The sequence below is a fragment of the Haliotis asinina genome, chromosome 9, assembly GCF_037392515.1.
Source record: "Haliotis asinina isolate JCU_RB_2024 chromosome 9, JCU_Hal_asi_v2, whole genome shotgun sequence".
NCBI classification, from domain to species: Eukaryota; Metazoa; Mollusca; class Gastropoda; order Lepetellida; family Haliotidae; genus Haliotis; species Haliotis asinina.
Genome location: NC_090288.1, coordinates 39,780,945 through 39,803,674, shown reverse-complemented (window position 1 = coordinate 39,803,674; position 22,730 = coordinate 39,780,945). Strand labels below are relative to the sequence as shown.

The window sequence follows — 22,730 nt, the reverse complement described above, 5'->3', positions numbered from 1 at the left end:
TTCGTTTGAGGAAATTCAAAGAATACTTTCTCTGTCTTCTCATGAACATATAAAACCTGTTACTTGAAAATATGGAGCGTAATTTCCCCTCACAATTCATTGATGTTTAAGTCAATTCACATTTGCGTGAGTGCATAAATCTGACGACAAATTATAGTTTTAGGAATAAAAAGAACTTTTATATGAAAAACATATTGCAGGTTACCAAAAACGTTAGACTCTTAAATGACAATGCAAGCATACCATTGTATACGCTGATTTAATAGAATCCTTACACACAGATGACACTGAGATTTGTTGCTAATATGATCTGGTTAAACGAAAGCTGTCTGGACTCCAAGAGCTAGAGAGTGCGCGAACAAGGACTTCACGCCACTGTTATCAATATCCCAACGAAATCAAGAGGTATCAGAGATGGGGTCACACATTTGAATCATTTGGGCAATCGAACCCGGATTTCAGCGGGAACCAGCACTCTGGACAAGGGAGTAACATAGAGCGTAATGAGTTTCTGAGCAGTCGGCAGTGCTCAGTCTATACTGGTCTCCAGCGTCCAGCAGGATGCACTCCTTCGAGTTGTCGGGCTGGCCATGTGACCACAGGGTGCTCTCCGTGTAATACTCCGGAGTATCGTAGCCCGTGTGGTCGTACGTTCCATACAGCCAGTACACGTTGGTAGTTGGTTTCCCTGGAAGAGGCATTGACATACATTGACACACTGAAACAGGCTTCACATATTGTATCTATGTGAGAATCGAACCCGGGTTTTCGTGATGAGCGAATATATATTGTAACCACTTGCCTACCCCGCCGCCCAATGATATGCTGGTGTGTTCAATCCACTTGGGATGTAGGCAGACCTGAACAGAGCCCATGATTTCACAAATCGGTATCTCAACACTATAACTCCCTGTCTGTCTCTATCGCTCAGACTCTCTCTTTCTCCTTCTGTGCCTCTCTCTCACTCCCTGCTTCCTACCTCGGTTTGTCTGTCTTTCCTTTTTTCTCTGTCACTCTTTCCTCACTTTCTCCCTCCCTCCCTTTCCTCTCTCCGTTTCCCCTCTTCGTTTCTATCTCCGTCCGTCATTCTCTATCTATCGCCTCTTTACGTTTGTCTTTATGTCTGTCACCTCCCGGTCCCCCTTTCTCTTCCTAACCCGCCTGTTTTTTCCCTTTCTCTTCTCTGCATCCGTCTCTCTCTCTCTTCCAGTTAGTTTAAGTAGTTCTAATGGGCAACAGCCCAAACACTGTTAACACGAAGCACCAGATGAATCTCTCTCTCTTACAATTAGTTTATTAAGTGGTCCTAATGTATATACTCACTGAGATACTGTAACTGCATCACGATGCATCTGTGCATCCACCCAGGCGCGGTCAAAATCAGTTCCCCACCACATGCTATGTCTGCGTCATCCCAGCTCACGGGGGTCTCCAGAACATACATACAGAACCCACAGGAGCTATCAAAGCAGGGACTAGTGTCGATGTCTGAAAACACGTAAATGCATTACAATTTAGTCACATCAGAATGGTTCGGTCAGTATTCTTTTTTGGTTAGCCTAGTGGTCAAAGCGTTCGCCCGTCATGCCATGAATTCCCTATGTGTGTACAGTGTGCGAAGCTCATTTCTGGTGTCCCACGCCGTGATACTGGAATGTTGCTAAAAGCGGCGTAAAATATACTCACTCACTCAGTATTCTCTGTATTACCACAAATGTAAGCATGGTATGAGCTTAATACTTTGTAAGAGCGTGCCCCGCGGAGCCAAGGCTTGGCTAACGCGGTGACTGAATAAATCGGGTGTACAGGCTTGGTGACCCGGTTGACTCCTGGCACCTGGTTTGAATTGTTGCTCTTAAAACCATCGTTACGAGAGTGTATTTCCCCTGATTTGAGTTGGTATTAATTATACCGGTAGTTGTAATTGGGTCACAGTATTTAAGGTTTTAGTGTCAGTTATTATGGGTCACATTTCCTACAGAGAATTATTTAAGCGACACGCCTCTAAGACAGTACTTTAGAGCTGCCTCCCTTTGCAAAACATGTAAACACGAGGCGACGACATTTTTGTCTCACTTGTATTGTATTTGAAATCGGTATTATGAAAATGACTTGTGACTTTGTATAACTTGCTCTCTTTGCTAATAATAATATTTGTATGATTTAGACTTGTCTTTGTTCTGTTTTGCTGAATCACAGGGGGTTTCTTACACCGTAACACCATTACGGTGTTCTTAACCGTGACATCATTCACTGGTATATCCGGGTTCACTTCTGTACGGCTGAAATACTGCTATGTAAGACATGAAACAACACGGCCAAATGTCTAATGACTAGATTTTTGTATAACTTGTAGCGGTTTCCATCCAAGATGGCCGACCAGGGCAGACCGGTATCTTTTAGCTCTGTAATAATCTAAAATATTTCCGGATACTCTGAAGCTAATGCAACGGAAATACTTTCGAAACGTGAGATCTATATATCATTCATGGTGCTGCAAATGTGATTGGTGAAAATGTGATATTTGTGGACTTATTTGAGTAAATTACACAATATATTCACAAGAATACATACACAAGAAGTTGGTTTGCTTGTCAGTACCCAAGCCCACACATATATTGAACAATGAGCTCAAATTCAGAGCCAAGCCAGGAGTGCTTACCCCTAAACCAGTCAACAATAGACGACGACGAGGTGTATGCAACTCAACCAAGTGACTTACAAGACCGGGATATGTACCTGGAATTAAAAAACAAGCTTGGGCACAAAGACAAACAATCGTTTGTTGACAGCCTTCTTGATATCTATGACAAGCCCACACAAATTAACAACATCAGAGAAAGTCTGTACAACTATGGAAAGGACACTTGTGCTAACTTTCCAGATGGCCATCTTATCAAAAGAAGACAGACAGACGGAGCTACTGTCGGACAGTTGGATAAATATGCCCATGACGTGTTCCATTTATTCCACTTTATTGAAGGAGGATTACCTGCACACGTTCTACAAACAAAGGTGTTCAGTCGTGCTAACACCAGATACCTCTCCATTACAAGCAATGAAGTGGAACAGGAAGAAGACACACAGAGCAGACGAAAGGACATCGGAACCAACATCGACAAACACATAGGTGAGAACGATAAACTCACCCTACTATTGAGCCATGTGCTCCAACTTAAGCAATGTATATCACAAAATAATGACGTCATGTCTCAGAGATTTGCTGATATTGAGAAGAAGTTAAATAATGAACTCTCACGTAAAAGTAAAATCATAGAAGAGAAAAACAAGCAAATACAAGACCTAACACAAAGGCTAGAGGATTCAGAAGGCAGACGTACACAACTGGGAGCAGAATTTAAACTGGGCAACCAAGAGAATAAAACACTCAAAGACAGGGTTAATGAACTAGAGGACCAACTACTGCGGCTGAACTATCAAATAGACAATAAACTAAAAACTATAATTGCTGAAGCGAACAAGGTGAAAACTGCCCACACGAAAGCTCTTATGAAGTCGTCTCACGCACAGACAGACGCATGTATTCATGATAAACATTCTCCAGCTCTTAAGGAGCTTAGTAACCAGGCAAATGAGACAAAGATGGGTCTATCTGCAGATAAACAGAGCTCACAGTCCCCACCTGACACATGCAGTTCCTCACCCCGATGTGATAATTCAGGCCCTAAAGCAAGCACCAAGCGTGTAATAGATCTGACAAATACAGATATGTTGTGGGACATTTATACTAAAAACTCCCATGACCTAGTCTTCTGTGGAACGGATAGCAGTGAGTCACAGCCACAGAAATCATTACGTAAAAAGCATTGTACTGCACCAGCTACAGCAGCAATAATGGAAAAAACACATCCTGAGATCCACAATATTCAATCACTTGCAAAATCGTATCCAGCACTGGAGGGCGTGTCCAGAGTGAAGACAACGCGAATTGTGTTATACAATATCAAGGCAGCTAATCTTTGACTACACCCATGAACGACATGTGCGCACTACCTATGTACGTCTTCTGCGCGAGAAACTGTATTATGATGGCACAAAAACTTACACAGTACAGGTTAACTTGTCTGCAGATGACTACGACAACGTTGCAAATGACAGCAACTTTTGGCCACGTGACATTCGTTGCAGGGATTATATACCTCGGCATCGCCAACGGAATATGAACGAAAATCAAAATGAACAGTACAACGGTACTGGATACCGACAAGATGAACAGTACTAAATGTCCATGAATAACGGCAAAATTCCAAATCTCTCTATGTGTGCAACATTAATACTCATGACTCTAAGTTTACTTACCTGGAATGTACGTGGTGTGTCTAGCAGCACGCCTGGTGTAATATCTAATACCGTTCCTGTTAATGTAGATGTACTATGCATCCAGGAACATTGGTTAAATCCAAATAATGTTCACAAACTGACCGACATTCATGATTACAACGTTGTAACGTGTGTGTAATACGAGTATCTCCTGCAGGGGATCCGGGGGTCTAGCCCTATTATGTCATTCCCAATCGCGGTGGAAAGCTTATCTACTACAAACGTCTGAGTACCTGGTAAGTGCTAAGCTTATGTGCAACGGATATGCAAATGTGTATGTAATCTGCTGTAGGCTTCCATCTACTAATGTATTACATTCAACATATCTTGATGCTTTAGATGAGTTAATGGATGCCTATGATATGCTTTGTCAAGAAGGAGATACCTATGTACTAGGAGATCTGAACTCGGATCTGTGTAAAACTGTTTTCTCCCCACGTGAAAAGGCACTCGAAAAGCTTATTACCTGTAGAAATCTTGTACACGTGTTACATACCTCTCGCACGTATGGCCCGGACTATACATGGAGAAGTAAGGACAACTTGTACAAGTCTCTCATTGACTATATCCTTATACCCTCTCATGCGGTAAGCAACATACTTCAGTGTTGTGTGCTCGATCAGTGTGACTACACGATCTCTGACCACCTCCCTTGTTTCGTAAATGTTACAGTACAACCTAAATCTGTAATTCCTACATCCAAAACATGTATTCCGAAATGGCACAAAGCTGACTCCACTGAATTAAACGCTTACACAGAAGAAGCAGGGAGACTTCTCTCTGAGATATGCATGCCATGCAACGAAGCTCAACCTGCTGACATTGAGCTCTATAATGAACAGATCAGTAGTGCCCTAGTAGTATAGGTAATAGGGGTTCTGGCTCACTTTCAAGAAAAGTCTCTACAAAGCCTTATTTACTAAATAAGGCTTTGGTTGGGTCCTTAGCTCTTGCTACTATTACCCCTACTACAAAAAGGTTGGGTGTCTATGAAACAGTTTACCGTGTATTGGTAGGAGGTAACACTGTGCCGTACGGTACGATCAATAATTCTTCTCTTACAAATCCCCTACCCGGCCTATGTCACGTTTACCTCGATGAAACAGTTTAACGTGAACCGCCTATGATCTCTTTGGTGTTCGTAATAAAGGCTTGTTGGGCTTTTTGTATCCCCTGTTCTATGTACTTTTTTTTCTCATCCTCGCTGATAACAGACTTACGAGACTTGGACCGAATATCTTGTTTCATTCCGTTATATTTTGTGAGTTCAGAGAGGATTGAACGAAACTCCTCTTCTGAGATCTTACTGTCAGAGAGTGCCGTGGAAATACGCTCACTCACTGTGTTGAGCTTTGCTTCGGCCAGAACCCTGATCTCGTCGTGTTTCAATGCCTTACGATGCAGTCTGCGTGATATCAATTTAAGCGCCAATCCTGCCAACCCTGCCACCCCAGCTGTTATTTCAAAACCTAGTACTATAGGTGCAGCCACGATGGTGGTTAACAACCCAACACCTGCCGCCCCTAGTCCCATGCTGGTTGTCATAAGGGCAGTGTCAGCCCCGTCCACGATATTGAAAGCTCTATTGTACTTTTTACATAATGCTTTTCGCGTGTCACGGTCTTGTTCTAGTTGACGTTTCACATCACATAACTGCCTCAAGCGGAACCCATCTACGGTTTCCAACGTCTTCGCTACTTCCTCTACGACTGGGTACAGACCCATCCTATAATATATATTTTGAAAAATATTTTAATTGGGTTTCAGTTAATAGTCTATCAATGTATTTGAAGCCTATAAGGAGTAGATCATAACTAATGATAATAGGTGTTAAGCCAATAGACTTTTCTGTTGTAATAAAAACCCCAGGGAGGCTTATTAAACGTTTTATAGAACCCGTGGGGGTATCCCGTTGTATAATAATACGGCAATATTGATCTAAGTGTTCGGTAAACCAGTGTATTGACACCCCGGGTAAAAATTGGTGTACTCTTGAGGAGTTTTCCTGGTCAAAATACGTAAACATGACTTCTATGATGATTGTGTAGGGGGAGTATATCTCAAGCTGCCTTTCGTGTAAATAACTACTGCTAAATGTTAATTTACTTTCTATTCCAGAAATTAATCCAATTTTTCCTTCATAAAAATATACCGTGGCTGTTGCTTCATTCCCCGTAATGAAATCCCCGGGCCAGATACCGTTATTCCTAATCTTAGAGATAAACTTCCACCTCTCTTTTGTTGTGATATAAGGTGAGGCGAGTGTTAAGTTGATCAGCCATTTGGGTTCTTTTAAATCTGATAACGACACCCGTCTGTACACGTTGTCTTTGAAGTGTAGGATGTATAATTCATCTTCCTCACCAGGCTGATCGAATCCCTCCGTATCTCCTAGGTCGTTAAGCGTAGTGTTGGGATGATGACTGGTCATTATTATACTATTATGATATAATTTCCAACTGGTTTTCTGATAATATTTCAGGGGTTAACTTCATACCCATGAAGTGTATGTTGTCAGGCAGGAAGATATTGATTAGTAATATCTTGTTTTCCACGATCACGTTGACCCCCTGCAGACTGGTCTTGGGGCCGACACCCTCCAGCACGTAAACATTACAAATTTGAAACTGATGTTGTTTGCCCCACCCGAGTTTGATCCCCTTCACGATCTCGATATTATTCCCCGATGATTCCCCTAGGTATACTTTGATGATCAGTGTTCCGTTTATCGTTATATTATCTAGTACCTTGGTCACGCCTTCGAATTCAGACACCAACTGCAATTTCACGTTTTGTATGGCCGGTTTACTCGATAGCATGTGGGCTGCCACAGTTTTGACTGGGCTGACGACTACGCTACGTCTCTGAGTTGGGACGTAAGCCACGAGCAGGGTTCCATTGTTCACGACTTTGTTTAGGTGGTTGTCTTTGTTATCCGTGAACACGTAAGGGGAGACGAGTCTAATATTGAGAAACCAGTCGTCTTTATCGGGTAACAACACCCACTTGTCATCTTCGGTGAAGACGAGCATATATGGCTTGTTTCGGGCGACGGTAGTGCTCTCAACATCGTCTAAGTCGAACAGTTTACCCCCGAACGATGGGTATATTACCCAATTATTATCACCGGTGTTGACAAGGGTGTACTTAGTGTTGACTGTTGCTCTTGTGGTATCTACTATATCACTTAGGGTTCCACCGGAGGGGATTTCAACGCGTTTGTAAATGTTGTTTTTCAGTTGCAAGGCATACGATTTACCATCTACTCCGGGAGCGTCGAAACCGCGTGTGTCTCCGAGGTCGGAGATCCCGATATTGACGCATTTTTTCACTCCGGGCCCTTGTGCGCTGGTCATGTTACATGAAGTGTTAAGCTGAGGTATCCTATATTTACAGGATTATGATTTATATCTAACACCGATATTGTCAACTCAGGTATGTTGCCCTGGGTTAATCTCTTATACTGCCGTGGTGAAAACGACTCGGTTCTACCGTCGTTGAATTTCTCAGTTTTCACCGGCACTGCTCTCAGTATAGTGGAAGGGTGACCTCCTTGAATGTTGTACGTTGTGCTCACCTGACCGAGATGAATGTACAGCTCTCGGTACGGTACTAGATCGGGTACCTTCGTGCCTGTGACGGTTGTTGTTGGTTTTATCTCGTCAGGAGACATACCGAGTATCCTCGCTAATGGTCGGCCGAGCCTCAAGGAGGTTCTTCCGTTGTTGATTAACACCACTGTGCCGTTTGAGTCGTTCATCTTGAGTTCGGCTCCCAGGGGTTTGAAGACCTCGTCGTTGAGAGAGCACACGCTGTAGTAGCCGTCAGTTATCTGACTGCGAGTTCCACTGACGAACAGCTTATTGTTGCTGATATTAATGTTAGTCCATTGCGGTAGGTAGGTGATATCGCAGAGTGCGACTTCGAGTTGACCTGACGTGTTATCGATCGCGTGCGTCAGCTGAACGGCCTCACCGCTCGTTATTCCTGGAAGTGTTATGTACATATTACATATATATTTATTATATAATAGTTTTAAAATGTATTCCCCTGGTGTGTTTTACCCTAAACTGGACGTAGATTTCTCCCCCATGAAGATCGTGGTTGCTCCTGAGTTGTATTTCAATGCCCAGCTTTTAGATGTGTTCGATAAGTATAAGCTTATGGTGACTAACATTGAGGCAGTCCACGCGTGGTTCAACAACCCTATGCAGTTCTGGCAGAATCAATTCAACTTTGCTGTCTGGTGCGCTACAACGGGGTGTGGTGTGGCATTGGCCGACACTCGGCATGGACCGCTGAGTCAGTTTGTGTTCAAGTTCCACGTGTACTACCAGGTCAGACGTATCCTTAAAGAGATCAGTGCCCCCCTCCCACAGGACAAAGCGTGGGACGCAACAAACAACCCATACGATAGACGGGCCTACGAACGTATTTGTAATGAATTCGAAATAAACCCGAAGACGGATTGGCGTTTGCCGGGGCCGAACCACGGGTTGGGTATTCCTTCTGATGGCGTGCGATCAGTGAAAGAACTCAGTGATCTTGTACTGAAACAAGGTAAACTACGCCCGGACTTTGCTTTGTCGAGTAATGAATGGAGGGATGATCGTATGAACTTTAAAGGTGGTGTTGCTTTCACAGTCCAGAAAGTGGAGCAGTCAACCGCAGACGGGTGGAAAATGTTCATGCTGGACACATCGAAAGGATTCACTCGTGCTGGTACAATACGCTTGAACGACTCGATCCGAACGTATGTGTGGTCGCTGTTGGGTGCGCAGTCGCAAACGCGTTCCAACATCATCGGTAAGGGAACTGCTTACGACGCTCAGAAACAGTTCGTTGCCAACGTTGAGGATGCTATTAATTCTCCAGTTGATCTCCCGCGGGCCATCGAACGCTACCAAAACGTGTTAGAATACGCCAGATCGAAAGTCAACTACGTGTTCGGTGTGGGGCTGTATATGTCTCCGAGTGATATGCAACTGAGAGTAAAAAAAGTGGTGGGTTATAACAACAAAATAGTCATAGCCACGGCGGACCAAAAGTTGGGCATCAACCCCGATATTAACACCCCCTATATCCCACACATCCCACCACGTGAAACGGGTATAGTGGAGCCACCCCCGGAGCCTAAAGTTCATGTGGGGGTACCCCCCACACACCCCCATATTCAGGCCTCCAATCAGCAGCATATTGATAATAAAACAGCTCTAGTGGTTGGTGGGGTAGCTTTGGGACTTATTTGGTTAAAGATTTCTTAGCCGCTACGTACACCAGACCCGCCACGGCGACGATGGCTGCCCACAGGTTTTGACTGAGCCACATGGCAGTTTTAGACAGAGCGCCCAACAACCACGAGACGATGCTACCCAGTATGCCGGGAAGGGCTTCGGCGGCTTTACCAGCCAGTTTAGCTAGGCCTTCCCCGAGTTTTTTAATCCAGTCTTTAACACCACCGCTGGGAGTTCCCCCTCCGCCAGGTGTGGGGGTTCCTCCCACCAGTGACACCACCAGGGTTGATATAATGAAACCCAATGCAGTCAGAATGCTGGCGATGGTGATCCCTTGCTCCCGGAACAATATCCGAATCCTGTTGGCTAAAGTTGTATCCTCATTCAGTATTCTATCGATTGTTTCCCGAATACGACTGATCTGGGATCGAAGCTGTTCACGATTCGAGGAAGCGGATTCCAATCGTGTACGTCTCTCGTCTTCTAAATCGCGTAGTCGTTCATTGATACGACGCTTCATATCATCGTTTTCAGTTTCGTTGAGTTTGGTTTTTTCCCTAGCGATGTGCTCGTCGATTTCGTTCAGTTTCCCCATGTTGTTCACGAGTTCTCCACGCACGCGTTTCACGGCTTCGTCTAAGCCGCGCAGTTCCCTTACCGGAAAGTCAAACCCCGGTAACGGTTTGTCCCAGTAGGTGCTCAACAGTTTTTCTATGCTGTCCGAGGCTTCTGTAGCATGCTGCGGTGTCATTTCATCTCTAGTGGTGAGGTGGGATCTGGTAGCTTGCAGATCTTCAACAACGGCCTTAGGTATTGCACCACCGTAATCATGCATGTTTAGATGTTCACGGATAAATTCAACACCATAGCGTCTGGCTAGAGTTGATAAGGCCAGTGGTTTTTTATTGCGCTTGTTAACGAGGTCAACCTCTGGTTTAGACTTAAGGCGTAGAACACCTTTTGTATCAATAAAAAAATTATCAATGTATCGACCCTGTGGATTAACGTAGTTTTTATCACTTCTTAAACTTTCGTAATAATCATCTACCGTTGTTGCCAAAAGTTCTTGGTTCAATGATGAACTAGTAAATGAGGTCTCCTGCTCATCATCGAATGCCTGGGCACTAGCGCCCGGTATCTCATCCATAGGTATGTCTTCATCCATTAGTATTTAAATATATTTTATTTATATATAACAATGTACGGTAGAAAATTAGATCCTTTCAGAAAATTGAGAGAGCCATTAGGTGCCAGAGCCGTGCGCCAGTCGGTGACCATCACCAACAATCCCAGCAAGATAGACCAGAATCAAACTCTGCTGGTTAGATTTCCAAACCTTGGTGAGAATGACCTCATTGTACCAGGCACTGTTCGACTGGCGTTCAATATCACGTTGACCTCCGACAACGATAAACGCGAGCTAGTGCGGAACGTGGGTCGAGCTATCATCAAGAAAACGACCGTCAAGATCAGCGGTAACGAGGTGCTGAGTATCGACGACAGCGACGTGTTTCACTGCTACAAGGATCTCTGGAAAAGCGAGGGAGAACGAGTCAATGATGTGTACCAGGGTATCAGCAAATCAACCCGGGCGCGCATAGGATACGTCTTCACGACAGACCAGCAAGACAAGCTATCGGACGGTGAAAAGGCCATCGCTCTAGCATACGGGAATCGATTCTGCGTGCCGCTCGACTTCGAGTTGCTCACGGGACACGCGCCGTTTTACCAGGCCGCGCTGGGTGATAGGCTCGAATACGAGCTCACGTTTAACGACTATAGCAAAGTAGTGCGTACGCCGAACGGTGATGAGGCCAGTTATGCCATAGACAACATCTCTCTTGAGTTCGACATGGTCACTAGCCCGGAGCTGGCCAGGCAGGTTCGAAACCAGTACTCTGGGAAGATGGCTATCCTGTACGATCGCGTACTGAGGCATAGATCAGTCGTGCGAGATAAGAGCGACACTGTGTGGAATATCAACCTGAACGTGCCGGCGCGATCGATGAAAGGTATCCTGGTCGTACCCGTGGAGGATTACGATCCATTCCGGAGGGACAGCGAGAAGTTTTTCAACCCCGAGATTGAAAAGGTGGAAGTGACTATCGAGGGCGTGCCCAACCAGCTGTTCAGTCATGGTATGAGGCCACACCAGCAGTGGGATGAGATAAAAAAGCTACCAGTGGGGGACTACATAACAAAGGACCTGGACCTCGGCTCCGTGCAAATCGGTGAATACCTGACCACCAAGTACGCCCTATGGTTGGACATGCGATCCACGGATGATGATAAACTGCACGGTAGCGGGCGCCGTATAGATAACGGCAGCGAAGGGATAACCATCCAGATTACTAAGAAGGCTCAAACCGCTGGTAAGTTGAAATTATATCTGTACGTTATTATGGACGCGCAACTTAATATAGACAATGGGAGATTCGTGCAAGCCATCTACTAGTGGGGGAGACCCCCTGGGGTTACCCACTGACCCACACTGCGCTATCATATGCGGGCAGACTGGCTGTGGGAAGACCGTTTTCGTGTTGGATATGTTGGAGGGTTACTACAAGGATGTGTTCGATAACATCGTTATCATGTGCCCTACTCTGAGCATGAATAAAACGTACGCGCGACCTTGGGTGATGACGGACCCGGACGTACACAAAATCGACCCTGGAACACGCCTGCAGGACTGGTTGAAAGCTCTTCACGAGAAATTTAAAGGGGAACCGACGCTGTTTATACTGGACGACTGCAGCGCTAATCGTGAGATAACAAAAAAGAGAGACATGCTATCGTACCTGGCCTTCTCCGGCCGGCATGCAAATCACAGCGTCTGGGTGCTAACGCAGAAGTTCAACTCGGTGTTGAAAGACCTCAGGGAGCAGACGCGATGGGTAGCCTTATTTCACTGCAAGGACAGGGATTCGTTTGAGGAGTGTTTGAGAGAGAACGATGTGATGAGTAAATTAGAACGGGAACGGGTGAAGAAACAGCTCGCTGAAACTAAACACGCTAAGCTCGTACTAAAGACCGACCAACCAGTAGCATATATAGTATGCTAAAGCTAAGCTAAAGCTAAGCTAAAGCTAAGCAAAGCTAAGCAAAGCTATGATATTTGAAGTGTTTGTCGTGTGCAACTTAACCTTCATTTCTCTGTGTTTTGTCTGTATCGGGTATTATATAGTTAAAACTAAATCTTACTTGTTATATTATAAGATGGAGTGTGAGGAATTGCTCGAACAATTGTCGTTGGAGGGTTCCCCCACTGGGGGTGTGGGGGATTCCCCCATGCGAGAGAAACTGGTGGCGTTGGCTGTTGGCGGCAAAGCCAAACATTACTTTGGAGACTACACCCCGGATAAAATTCACAAAATGTCAGCCGAAGAAATCGATAAGCTGTACGCTAGATACGAGTCCCGACTCGGAGCAGAAATGACAAAGACAATAGGATCGGCTATGACCCAGATATACACCGGTATTGTATCACAATTCCTTCCCATTCCACCAGAGCGCCGACTTTACCTGTGGGAAGACCTCGAGAAAGACCCTTTTATCGAACACGCTGTGAGCTCTATCAGCTGCGGGCTGTACCACAAATATGGTATGTTGTTGGCTCCAGTGACGGCGGCGATTATCACGGCAAAACATTGTCAATTTGAGAGAAAGAATAATAATAATAGTATAGATGTCCGAGGTGACGGAACCAGTGAGTCCCGAGGTGACGGTGGAGACCCCTTCAGTGGAGGAGACCCCAGTGGTGGTACCCCCCACACCCCAAACAGTGACCCCTTCAGTGGAGGTACCTCCAACAGTAACCAGGCAGAAGAATCCTAAGAGAGTAGCTGCCGGTAAAAAACGGTGGTGTAACCAACATAAAGTGGCCAACCCAACCCGACTGTTGTTGGCTGTAGGCGTAACTGCTGCCGTGGTTATAACATGGTTATACGCCTCCCACAGTGAGCCACCACCCACCCCCAACAGTGGGGGTGTGGGGGTATCCCCCACGGTAGATCCGCATATCATGTTATAATTTTAATATTTTATATCATATACATAATGTCTGAGGGGAAAACGTTCGTCAACGACGCATACCACGCCACAGTGGTAGCCAGTCTAGCAGTGGGGTACGCTCGGTTGACTAAAATGGTGCTTAAACAACCAACTATCAAGCTAGATTTCAACCTGCAGGATATGGGTATGCTCATAATGAACCTTGGTATGGCGATGGCCACAAAAGACATCCTAGTAAAACAAGGGATCATACCTGATAATATAATGAAATAAATATAGGGATGGCCACGATAGCTATGATGGTCGGTGGGGCGTTAGTGAATGCCCTGGCATTTTCCGGGAGTAATTACCTCTTCTCGAAACTACGAGATGATCACACGGCTGAAATACAGGAAGAAAGGAAGCGACACGATCTCGCTACTGAGAAATTACAAAGAGCACAGGACGAGTACGTTAAAAAACGCCTCCAGAGGATCGATTTTATTAACGAACAACTCAAGCGTGAAAACCATGCCATTAAAACATTCTACGATGTCGATGAAGCAATGAAAGAATACTATCTACTAACTGGTAAACAATTGGAACCGCTCAATAAACCCACACTCGCTCAGTACTACACACCATCCAAGGGACAAATGAATCGTGAACTGGGCTTCATAGTGTTGGGTATAGCAGCTACTGCGTTGGTTGCTAAGCAATTAAACTAAAATACCTATATAAGTAAACATGAGACCCGCTCCATACCGATGCGAATATATACTTATGGGGAAGACCGAGGCCTGTGGTAGGAAATGCAGGAATCAGGGGTTCTGTTGTTTTCATATGGGAAGTCCTAACTACACGTGTTCTGTGTGTGGTATCGGGGTTAAAGGGCACTACTGTCTATGTAAAGCTCACGGAGCGAACGTAGTCAGACATCAACTCATCTACGAGAATAAAAAAGACTACATAAAAGAACGTAGGCGACTGCTCAAGATAGCCACTTAAGAGTTACCTCCCCTTACTGTGAACCAATTAGACATTAGTTCTCTTAGGTGTAAACACGATGTCTACTGTAAGCGAGCTCAAGAGGGTCGCAAAACAGAGAGGTGTTATCGGGTATTCTAGAATGCGGAAGTCAGCATTGTTGAGATTACTAGGTTTAGAAGCCCCTCCTACGGTAAAACAATTAAAAGCTCAAGCAAAACAGCTTGGACACACGGGTTATTCAAACCTGGGGAGAGCCGGGTTAACCGCATTGTTATCACATGCCCCCGTAGCAAAACCTCCCACTGTAAAACAACTGAAAACCGAGGCACACGATTTGGGTTTAGGTGGGTATTCCCGTATGAGGAAACCACAGCTTTTAGAATTATTACGACAGAATAGAGCTATTGACCTACAGTTCGTGCGCACTGAGCACGCCGTAGGTAATTATTTGAGAGGTTGGCGCATGCACGTTGATAGAAACATAGACATTACAGATATCAAGCCTCTGATAGCTGATAAGGTCAACCAGGAACTAAATAACCTAGGAAGTATCAAGTTTCAGATCACAGTGAAAATGTCGCTCGATAAGCAGGTTGGGAGTACCACTGAGTATGTTCAGCCTTACTTCCGAGGTAAACAAGAGGTCGTCACACATGCAGAGACCATTGATACATCAATCGATACCAGTTTTCAGCAGATACGAGAATACCTAGAACGCTACACACACTTAGGGTCCGGGTGGGCTGTAGATAAAATCGATAATGTCTATCTAGACATAGCTAACTACGTGCCGTTCAGAGGCGGGTCATACCTAGCCTTGCCTCCCTACTATAGGAACAAACATGCCATAGTAAACGTTAAGAATAGAGGAAACGATTGCCTTAGGTTAGCTATCAGGTCAGCCTTATTTCCAGCTGGCAAGAATTCAGATAGGCTTTCTAGCTATCCCCAAGATGATGGGCTTAATTGGGATGGTATAGATGAACCCACCCCCATATCCCAGATCACTAAAGTAGAAAAACAGAATAATCTGGCTATAAATGTCTTTGGGCACGAAGGTAACACAACAATAGTACACAGGGTCAGCCCGGTGAAGGATCGCCAAGTTATCAATATATTCATGATCCAGCGAGGTGAAAAGTATCACTACACATGGATAAAACACTTTAGCAAGCTGTTGTATGACCAATCAGCATACAAAGGAAAGACCCACTTCTGTGAACGATGTCTACACGGTTTCAGTCGAGCTGATTTATTAGAATCCCACCGGGATGATTGTCAAGGTGTGGGGCAGACGGCCATACGAGTCGAAATGCCTAAGGAAGGTGAAAATATCCTAAAATTCAGTAACCACAAGAACCAAATGTCTGTACCTTATATTATATACGCCGACTTCGAAGCCTTAGTTGTGGGTGGGGATTCCCCCAGTGGGGGTAGCTTCACCCACAAGACACAAGAGCATAAAGCCTGTTCGTTTGGATACATTGTCGTCCGTTGTGACGGGGAAACGAAAGCTCCGGTAGTGTATAGGGGCCCTGACGCGGCTGAAAGGTTTCTAAAGTGTTTGCAGGAGGAAGAAAAAATTATTAGGAATGCATTGTATAAAATCGCTCCCATGCGTATGACCCTAGCCGACAGGCTAGCTCACGCTAGTAGCACTCACTGTCACGTGTGCGACTCACCACTTAACGGTGATTTGGTGAGAGATCACTGTCACATAACTGGTAAGTATAGAGGCGCCGCTCACAACGCGTGCAACCTCAAGCTTAAAATCAACCCTAAGACAATAAACATCCCCGTTGTCTTTCACAACTTGAGAGGGTACGACTCACACTTGATCATGCAGGCCATCGCGAAAATCGATGGTAATATAACGTGCATCCCCAACAACATGGAGAGATACATCTCCTTCAGCTTAAACGGACTTAGGTTCATTGACTCGTTTCAGTTCCTCCTGTCGTCACTCGACAGTCTGGTCAAGGCCAACAATACCTTCCCTATCACCGATCGATACACAGACGCTGAGACTAGACCCCTGCTTATGAGGAAGGGTGTGTACCCCTATGAGTACATGGATAGTTGGGCCAAGTTCACCGAGACCAGACTACCCCCTATTGACTGCTTTTATAGCAAGCTGAATGAGGCGTCCGTCTCACGAGATGATTACTCGCACGCGACTAACGTATGGAATAAACTGGGTTGTAAGAACCTGGGTGATTATCACGACCTGTACTTGAGGACAGATGTACTGCTGTTAGCCGACGTGTTTGAAACGTTTCGGCAGACATGTTTAAAGCAGTATAAACTCGACCCCGCATGGTATTACACCAGCCCAGGTCTGTCGTGGGACGCCTTGCTTAAAAAGACCGGAGTTAATTTGGAATTGCTCACAGATTACGACATGCACCTATTCATTGAGAAAGGCTTGCGAGGTGGTATTTCCATGGCATCCAAACGATACGCGAAAGCAAATAATCAATACGTGAAAGGTTACGATCCTAACAAACCAACCAATCACATTCTATACCTCGACGCAAACAACCTGTACGGCTGGGCCATGAGCCAGTATCTACCTACAGGGGGATTCGAATGGGTACCCCACGTTGATGTTATGGGGGTTGCACCAGATTCGAACAAAGGGTATATCCTCGAAGTTGACTTAGAGTATCCCAAGGAATTACACACATCGCACAACAGCTACCCCCTGGCCCCCGAACGTATGAGGGTTAACCCAGACTGGATGTCTGAGTACCAACATAACTTGTCAGGTGGGCGTGTGACAGACGTTGAAAAACTCGTGCCTAACTTAATGAATAAGACCAAGTACATCGTTCACTATCGCAACCTACAGCTGTACCTGTCGTTGGGTATGAGACTGACCAAAATACACAGGGTGCTCATGTTCGACCAGAGCCCATGGATGGAGCCCTACATCAGAATGAACACAGACCTACGAAAAAAAGCCACCAGTGATTTTGAGAAAAATCTCTACAAGCTCATGAATAACTCGGTGTTTGGTAAGACTATGGAAAACCTGAGGAAACGCGTGACCGTGAAGCTGGTTAGATCTAGTGAGGAAGACAAACTCAGGAAATTGATAGCCAGTCCGGCATTCAACCGTAGTAAGATATTCACAGACAACCTGGTTGCCCTACACATAAAGAAAAGCCACATAAAATTCAACCGACCTGTTTACGTGGGGATGAGCATCCTCGATTTATCCAAACACCTGATGTACGACTTTTACTACAACGAGCTCAAGAAACAGTACGGCGACAGGTGTGAAGTACTGTACACTGACACGGATTCCCTACTAATGGAGATTCGAACCGAGGACGTGTACGAGGACATGAAAAAACACCTCGATTTATACGACACCAGCGACTACCCTAAGACCCATACCCTACACAGTACGGTAAATAAAAAGGTCCTAGGTAAGATGAAGGACGAGTGTGCTGGCACGCCCATAGCCGAGTACATAGGTTTGAGACCTAAGATGTACTCCATACTGAAAGCCGACAATAGTGAGATCCGGAAGGCTAAGGGGGTTAAGAAGTATGTGGTGAAACAACACATCAAACACGCCAGATTCAAGGAAGCCCTGTTCAAGACCCGTACCTTTAGACATAAAATGAACACACTTAGAAGTGATGGGCATAAGATATACGGACTGACTATAAACAAGACGTCCCTGTCGCCTATGGACACGAAACGTTGGATAGCTATTGATGGAATAAACACATACGCGTATGGACATGAAAAAATTTGAGGCTATTTACTACAGCCCGCGTGGGTACTGGAAAGGAGCTAGCGCAGTAGATAAGCTAGCTAAACTAGCGCGAGTACCCCCGGAGGAAGCCAAAGTGTGGCTTGAAAAACAAGCCCTGTGGCAGATCTATTTACCGGCACCACGCTACGTGCCTAGAAGGAGGTTCGGTATTAACATACCTAATAGCATTCACCAGGCAGACCTACTGTTCCTACCCCACGATAAGAGGTACAAGTATGCCTTAACCGTAGTGGATGTAGCCAGTCGTTACAAGGAAGCCGAACCCTTGACCACGAAAGATTCGGCCCAGGTAGCCAGAGGATTTGAACGCATATACAAACGCAGCCCACTGACGTGGCCAACAGAGCTGCAAGTTGACCCCGGACGGGAGTTCATGGGTGCCGTGTCACAACTGCTAGCCAAACACGATACAAAGGTCAGGCGTGGCACGGCCGGAGCCCATCGCAGCCAAGCCATAGTTGAGAGATTTAATAGAACTTTGGCTGAGCGCTTGTTCGGCTATCAGTATGCTAGGGAGATGACCACCCCTGGAAAACGATCGACTGAATGGGTCACGAGGTTACCCAAGGTGGTGTCGGCAATCAACCATGAAGTCACCCGTCTCACCGGTAAGAAACCGGCAGACGCTATCAAACTAAAATCAATAGTTGCAGAGTCGGCCGCTCCATTGCGTGGGAAGGAGAAACAGATACCAGATAGGGCCCTAGTGAGGTATCTATACCAGCCGGGGGAACACGAGGGCGATAGCCGTAAGCGAGCCACCGATCCTATATGGTCAGTCAAAACTTACAACATAGATAAAGTGGATATAAAAGCCGACGAACCTAACTTGTACTACTTGAGGGATGGGCCGGGTAGGGGATTTGTAAGAGAAGAATTATTGATCGTACCGTACGGCACAGTGTTACCTCCTACCAATACACGGTAAACTGTTTCATAGACACCCAACCTTTTTGTAGTAGGGGTAATAGTAGCAAGAGCTAAGGACCCAACCAAAGCCTTATTTAGTAAATAAGGCTTTGTAGAGACTTTTCTTGAAAGTGAGCCAGAACCCCTATTACCTATACTACTGCCCTTACTAGTGCTAGCTCTGAGTGTATTCCCTCTGGAACATTTAGATCCTATCTAAAGCCATATTGGAAGAGTAATGGCCTAGGTGATGCTCACTATCAAATGCGAGCCACTCGTCGAACCTGGCTAGCAGACGACAAACCAAGGGGAGACAATTCATATTCATATCGAGAATACAAACGCGCAAAGCGCGATTTCCGTCGTTTACATCGACAGGCAAAGCGAAAACAACGCAAAGAACTGTCTCGTGAACTCGAAATTACATCGGAATCTGTGCGTAAACTTAGACGCCCGCGGTCAACGGTTGACCAATTAGTGTTCAACAATACCCAAGCGGACACACCAGAGGCCATTTGTAACCTGTGGGGTGCTTACTATGCTAACCTTGCCTTACCGCACCACGCCGAAACGTTTGATGATGAATTTAAGGCATCTGTAGATAACAAACTAGCAGATATAATTTCACATCCTAATGACTCTACTCATGCTGACGCTGTACTATATGCCGATATCCAGTCTTCAGAGTTAAAACAACATCTGGTCAATCTAAATCGTAACAAATCCCCTGGACCAGATCATGTAAACAATGAACACCTTATCTATGGAGGTGACGCGCTGGTCGAAAAGCTCTGCGTCTTATATAACGCAATTATGAAAGCTGTCTACTTTCCCAGTATCCTTAGACTGGGTATGATTGTTCCACTTTATAAAGGAAAAGGTTCAAAATGCGACCCCAAAAACTACTCTCACGTCTACAATGTTATATAAGTCACATTAATCCTTATTTTCCAGACCCTCTACAATTTGGATTTAGAAAAGAACATGGTGCCATTATGTCAACTTTCATGCTCAATGATTGCGTAACATATTATGTTGAGCGTGGCTCACAAATCTTTTCAGCGTTTCTCGATAATGAGGAAGCCTTTGATCGCATTTGGCATAACGGTCTATTCCTAAAACTCTACAATTTGGGTATAACGGGAAAAATGTGGAATCTGCTATATCATAGCTACACCTGCAGCTCTTCGTTTGTAATGTACAAGGGAAATAGCTCAGATACATTTGAAGTAAAACAAGGTGTAGGGCAAGGTAGAGTCCTGTCTGCATGGTTCTTCCTTGTCTTTATTAATGATTTATTAACTGAACTAAGACGCAGTAACAATGGTATATGTGTATATGGTATAGACGTGCCATCAATCCTGTTAGCCGATGATACGACACTGTTAAGTACCACCCCGTGTGGGCTGCAGAATTCACTTAACATTGTCTCGGATTATGCTTCCCGATGGCGCCTAACATACAATGCATCTAAAAGCACTGTTGTAGTTTTTCGGAAAGGAAAACAATCTTGTCCTGTGCTCTCATTCTCGTTTTGTGACATCGCAATTAATACAAGTTCATCAGTAAAATATGGTGGTGTTCTACTTTCATCAGATCTGTCTTGTAAAGACAGAGTTCTTGCTAACTGTCAAAAGGCCAGGCAAACTATAAATTCTTTACGCCTATTGGGTCTTAACAATACTGATCTACATCCTGTTACATGTGTTAATATATGGAAAAGAATGATTTTACCTACAAGTTTCTATGGCTGTAAAACCATGCCTCCGCTATATGGCAAAAACATTGATCTGCTGGAAAATACCCAAAGATATTTTGCTAAATGTATTCAAGGGTTCAACAGACGTATGTCAACAGATTCTGTGTGTGCCAACCTAGGTCTCTGGACAATGGTTGGATACATTGATAAGTGTAGATTGCTATTCCTAGGAAGATTATGTAACAACGCTTGTCATTCATCAACGAAAACGCTGTTCTGTGCATTCTTATCACTCACTGTTCACTTAGATATTCACTCACGCAGTATTTGCAACACTTTGTTATGCACTGTACGGAAGTATAATCTACTGAAATATGTAGTGACTTATGTGGAAACTGGTATTTTTCCGTCAAAGACAGCTTGGAGAAGAATAGTTGTAAGTTCTATCTTCTCTTATGAAGAAGCTCAATGGAAATTGAGACTCTCCATAAGAGAAGATATGTCCAGATATGCTATAATACACCAAACACTGAGTCTACATAGACTCTACACTCTGATGTATTTGTACCCAGACTATAAAGCCCGTATACAACTTACTGTACTAGTCGGCTCTAAAGTCAAATTCTCAAAGGAATGTACGCTCTGTAATAAGTACTGCCATGACCATGATGCCCACCTTATTTTACATTGTGAATCTGTAATGAGCCAACGAAATCATTTTTATATGACACTACTTGACATATTGGATATAGATGTGTATGTATTAATTGAAATGCTGGATGATGAAGATGCCCTTGTACTTTTTTGTGGTGCCAAACTTCAGATCCCTGGCCTTGACGAAGCAGCATGGCAAACCATCACATTACACTTTTCAAACTATATCTATGCCTTAAAAGACTCTTTGATGTATGCTTTCTAAACTACCACTCATGTAAATATCCATCTGCTATAAATATATATGCTTTGTTATTATCATATGTATATATGTTACTGTATATATGTAGTTGACTGATATCATAAATGCTTAATCTTCGAATGTATTTTGGAGGAAATAAAGACATTCATTCATTCATTCATTATCTGAGTTAATTTATCTTGCCGACATTTTCCAATCTGCCACTGCAAAAGTAGTAAGAAAACTGAAAATTGATCGAAGACAGACATACACACGCATGCACGTCGCCATATGAGGGAATTTAGACATGTGTGCCACTTTGCTACGAGTATGTGCAAACAGCAAACAAACATAGCGATCGGTGTGATGTTGTGGTTCTGCTCACTCAAGTACAAACCTTCATTCCTTAAGTAGATATCCATGCCTGACACCGGTGTCCAGAAATGGAACTCGTAATAGTCGACGTTCAGGAGGATGCACAGATGGTCCTCGTCCTCGTAGCCGAAGGCGGTGACGTTTCTCAACAGACTCTCTGACGCACAAGCTAGCACACCATCACGGACCAGTTCCTCCACTGGTTCAAGATACGAGATGTCATATCCAAAGTCCATTAACTTCCAATACTCTGATCTTGACGCAGACACTACCAATGATGTCACCAGGACCGACAGAAGGAATTTGGCAGCGATGTTTCCAAACTTAACCATCTCGAACAACATCTCACGTCTGATTAGAGCGGTCAAACATATTTTTAGATAATGATTTGTGGTGTACCTCTTGACATTCTCAGTGCAGTATGGAATCCTGGAAGGGATATTGTCGCCCTCCGGATCAATGAAAGAATGTTATTCAAAACGCGACAATGTGACAAATGGACAACAT

At 44.6% G+C, this 22,730-nt stretch overlaps 1 protein-coding gene across 1 annotated transcript; it reads right to left on the bottom strand.

Annotated features, from left to right (window-relative positions):
* Positions 1-458: 458 nt before the first annotated feature.
* Positions 459-22,555, bottom strand: LOC137297244 (uncharacterized). Its single transcript, XM_067829257.1, has 3 exons — positions 22,246-22,555; positions 1,324-1,488; positions 459-688 (listed from the first exon to the last, which is right to left on the bottom strand). The coding sequence occupies exons 1-3, from the start codon at positions 22,553-22,555 to the stop codon at positions 459-461; spliced, it is 705 nt and encodes a 234-aa protein (XP_067685358.1).
* Between the last annotated feature and the right edge of the window lie 175 nt (positions 22,556-22,730).

Bases quoted from the DNA above. Each gene is read 5' to 3' on its own strand.
- LOC137297244 (XM_067829257.1), bottom strand. From the start codon at position 22,555: ATGGTTAAGTTTGGAAACATCGCTGCCAAATTCCTTCTGTCGGTCCTG. The intron at 1,489-22,245 runs GTTTGTACTTGA...ACGTGTTTTCAG, and splicing joins TATCTACTTAAGGAATGAAG to ACATCGACACTAGTCCCTGC. The intron at 689-1,323 runs GTGAGTATATAC...TGCCTCTTCCAG, and splicing joins GATGCAGTTACAGTATCTCA to GGAAACCAACTACCAACGTG.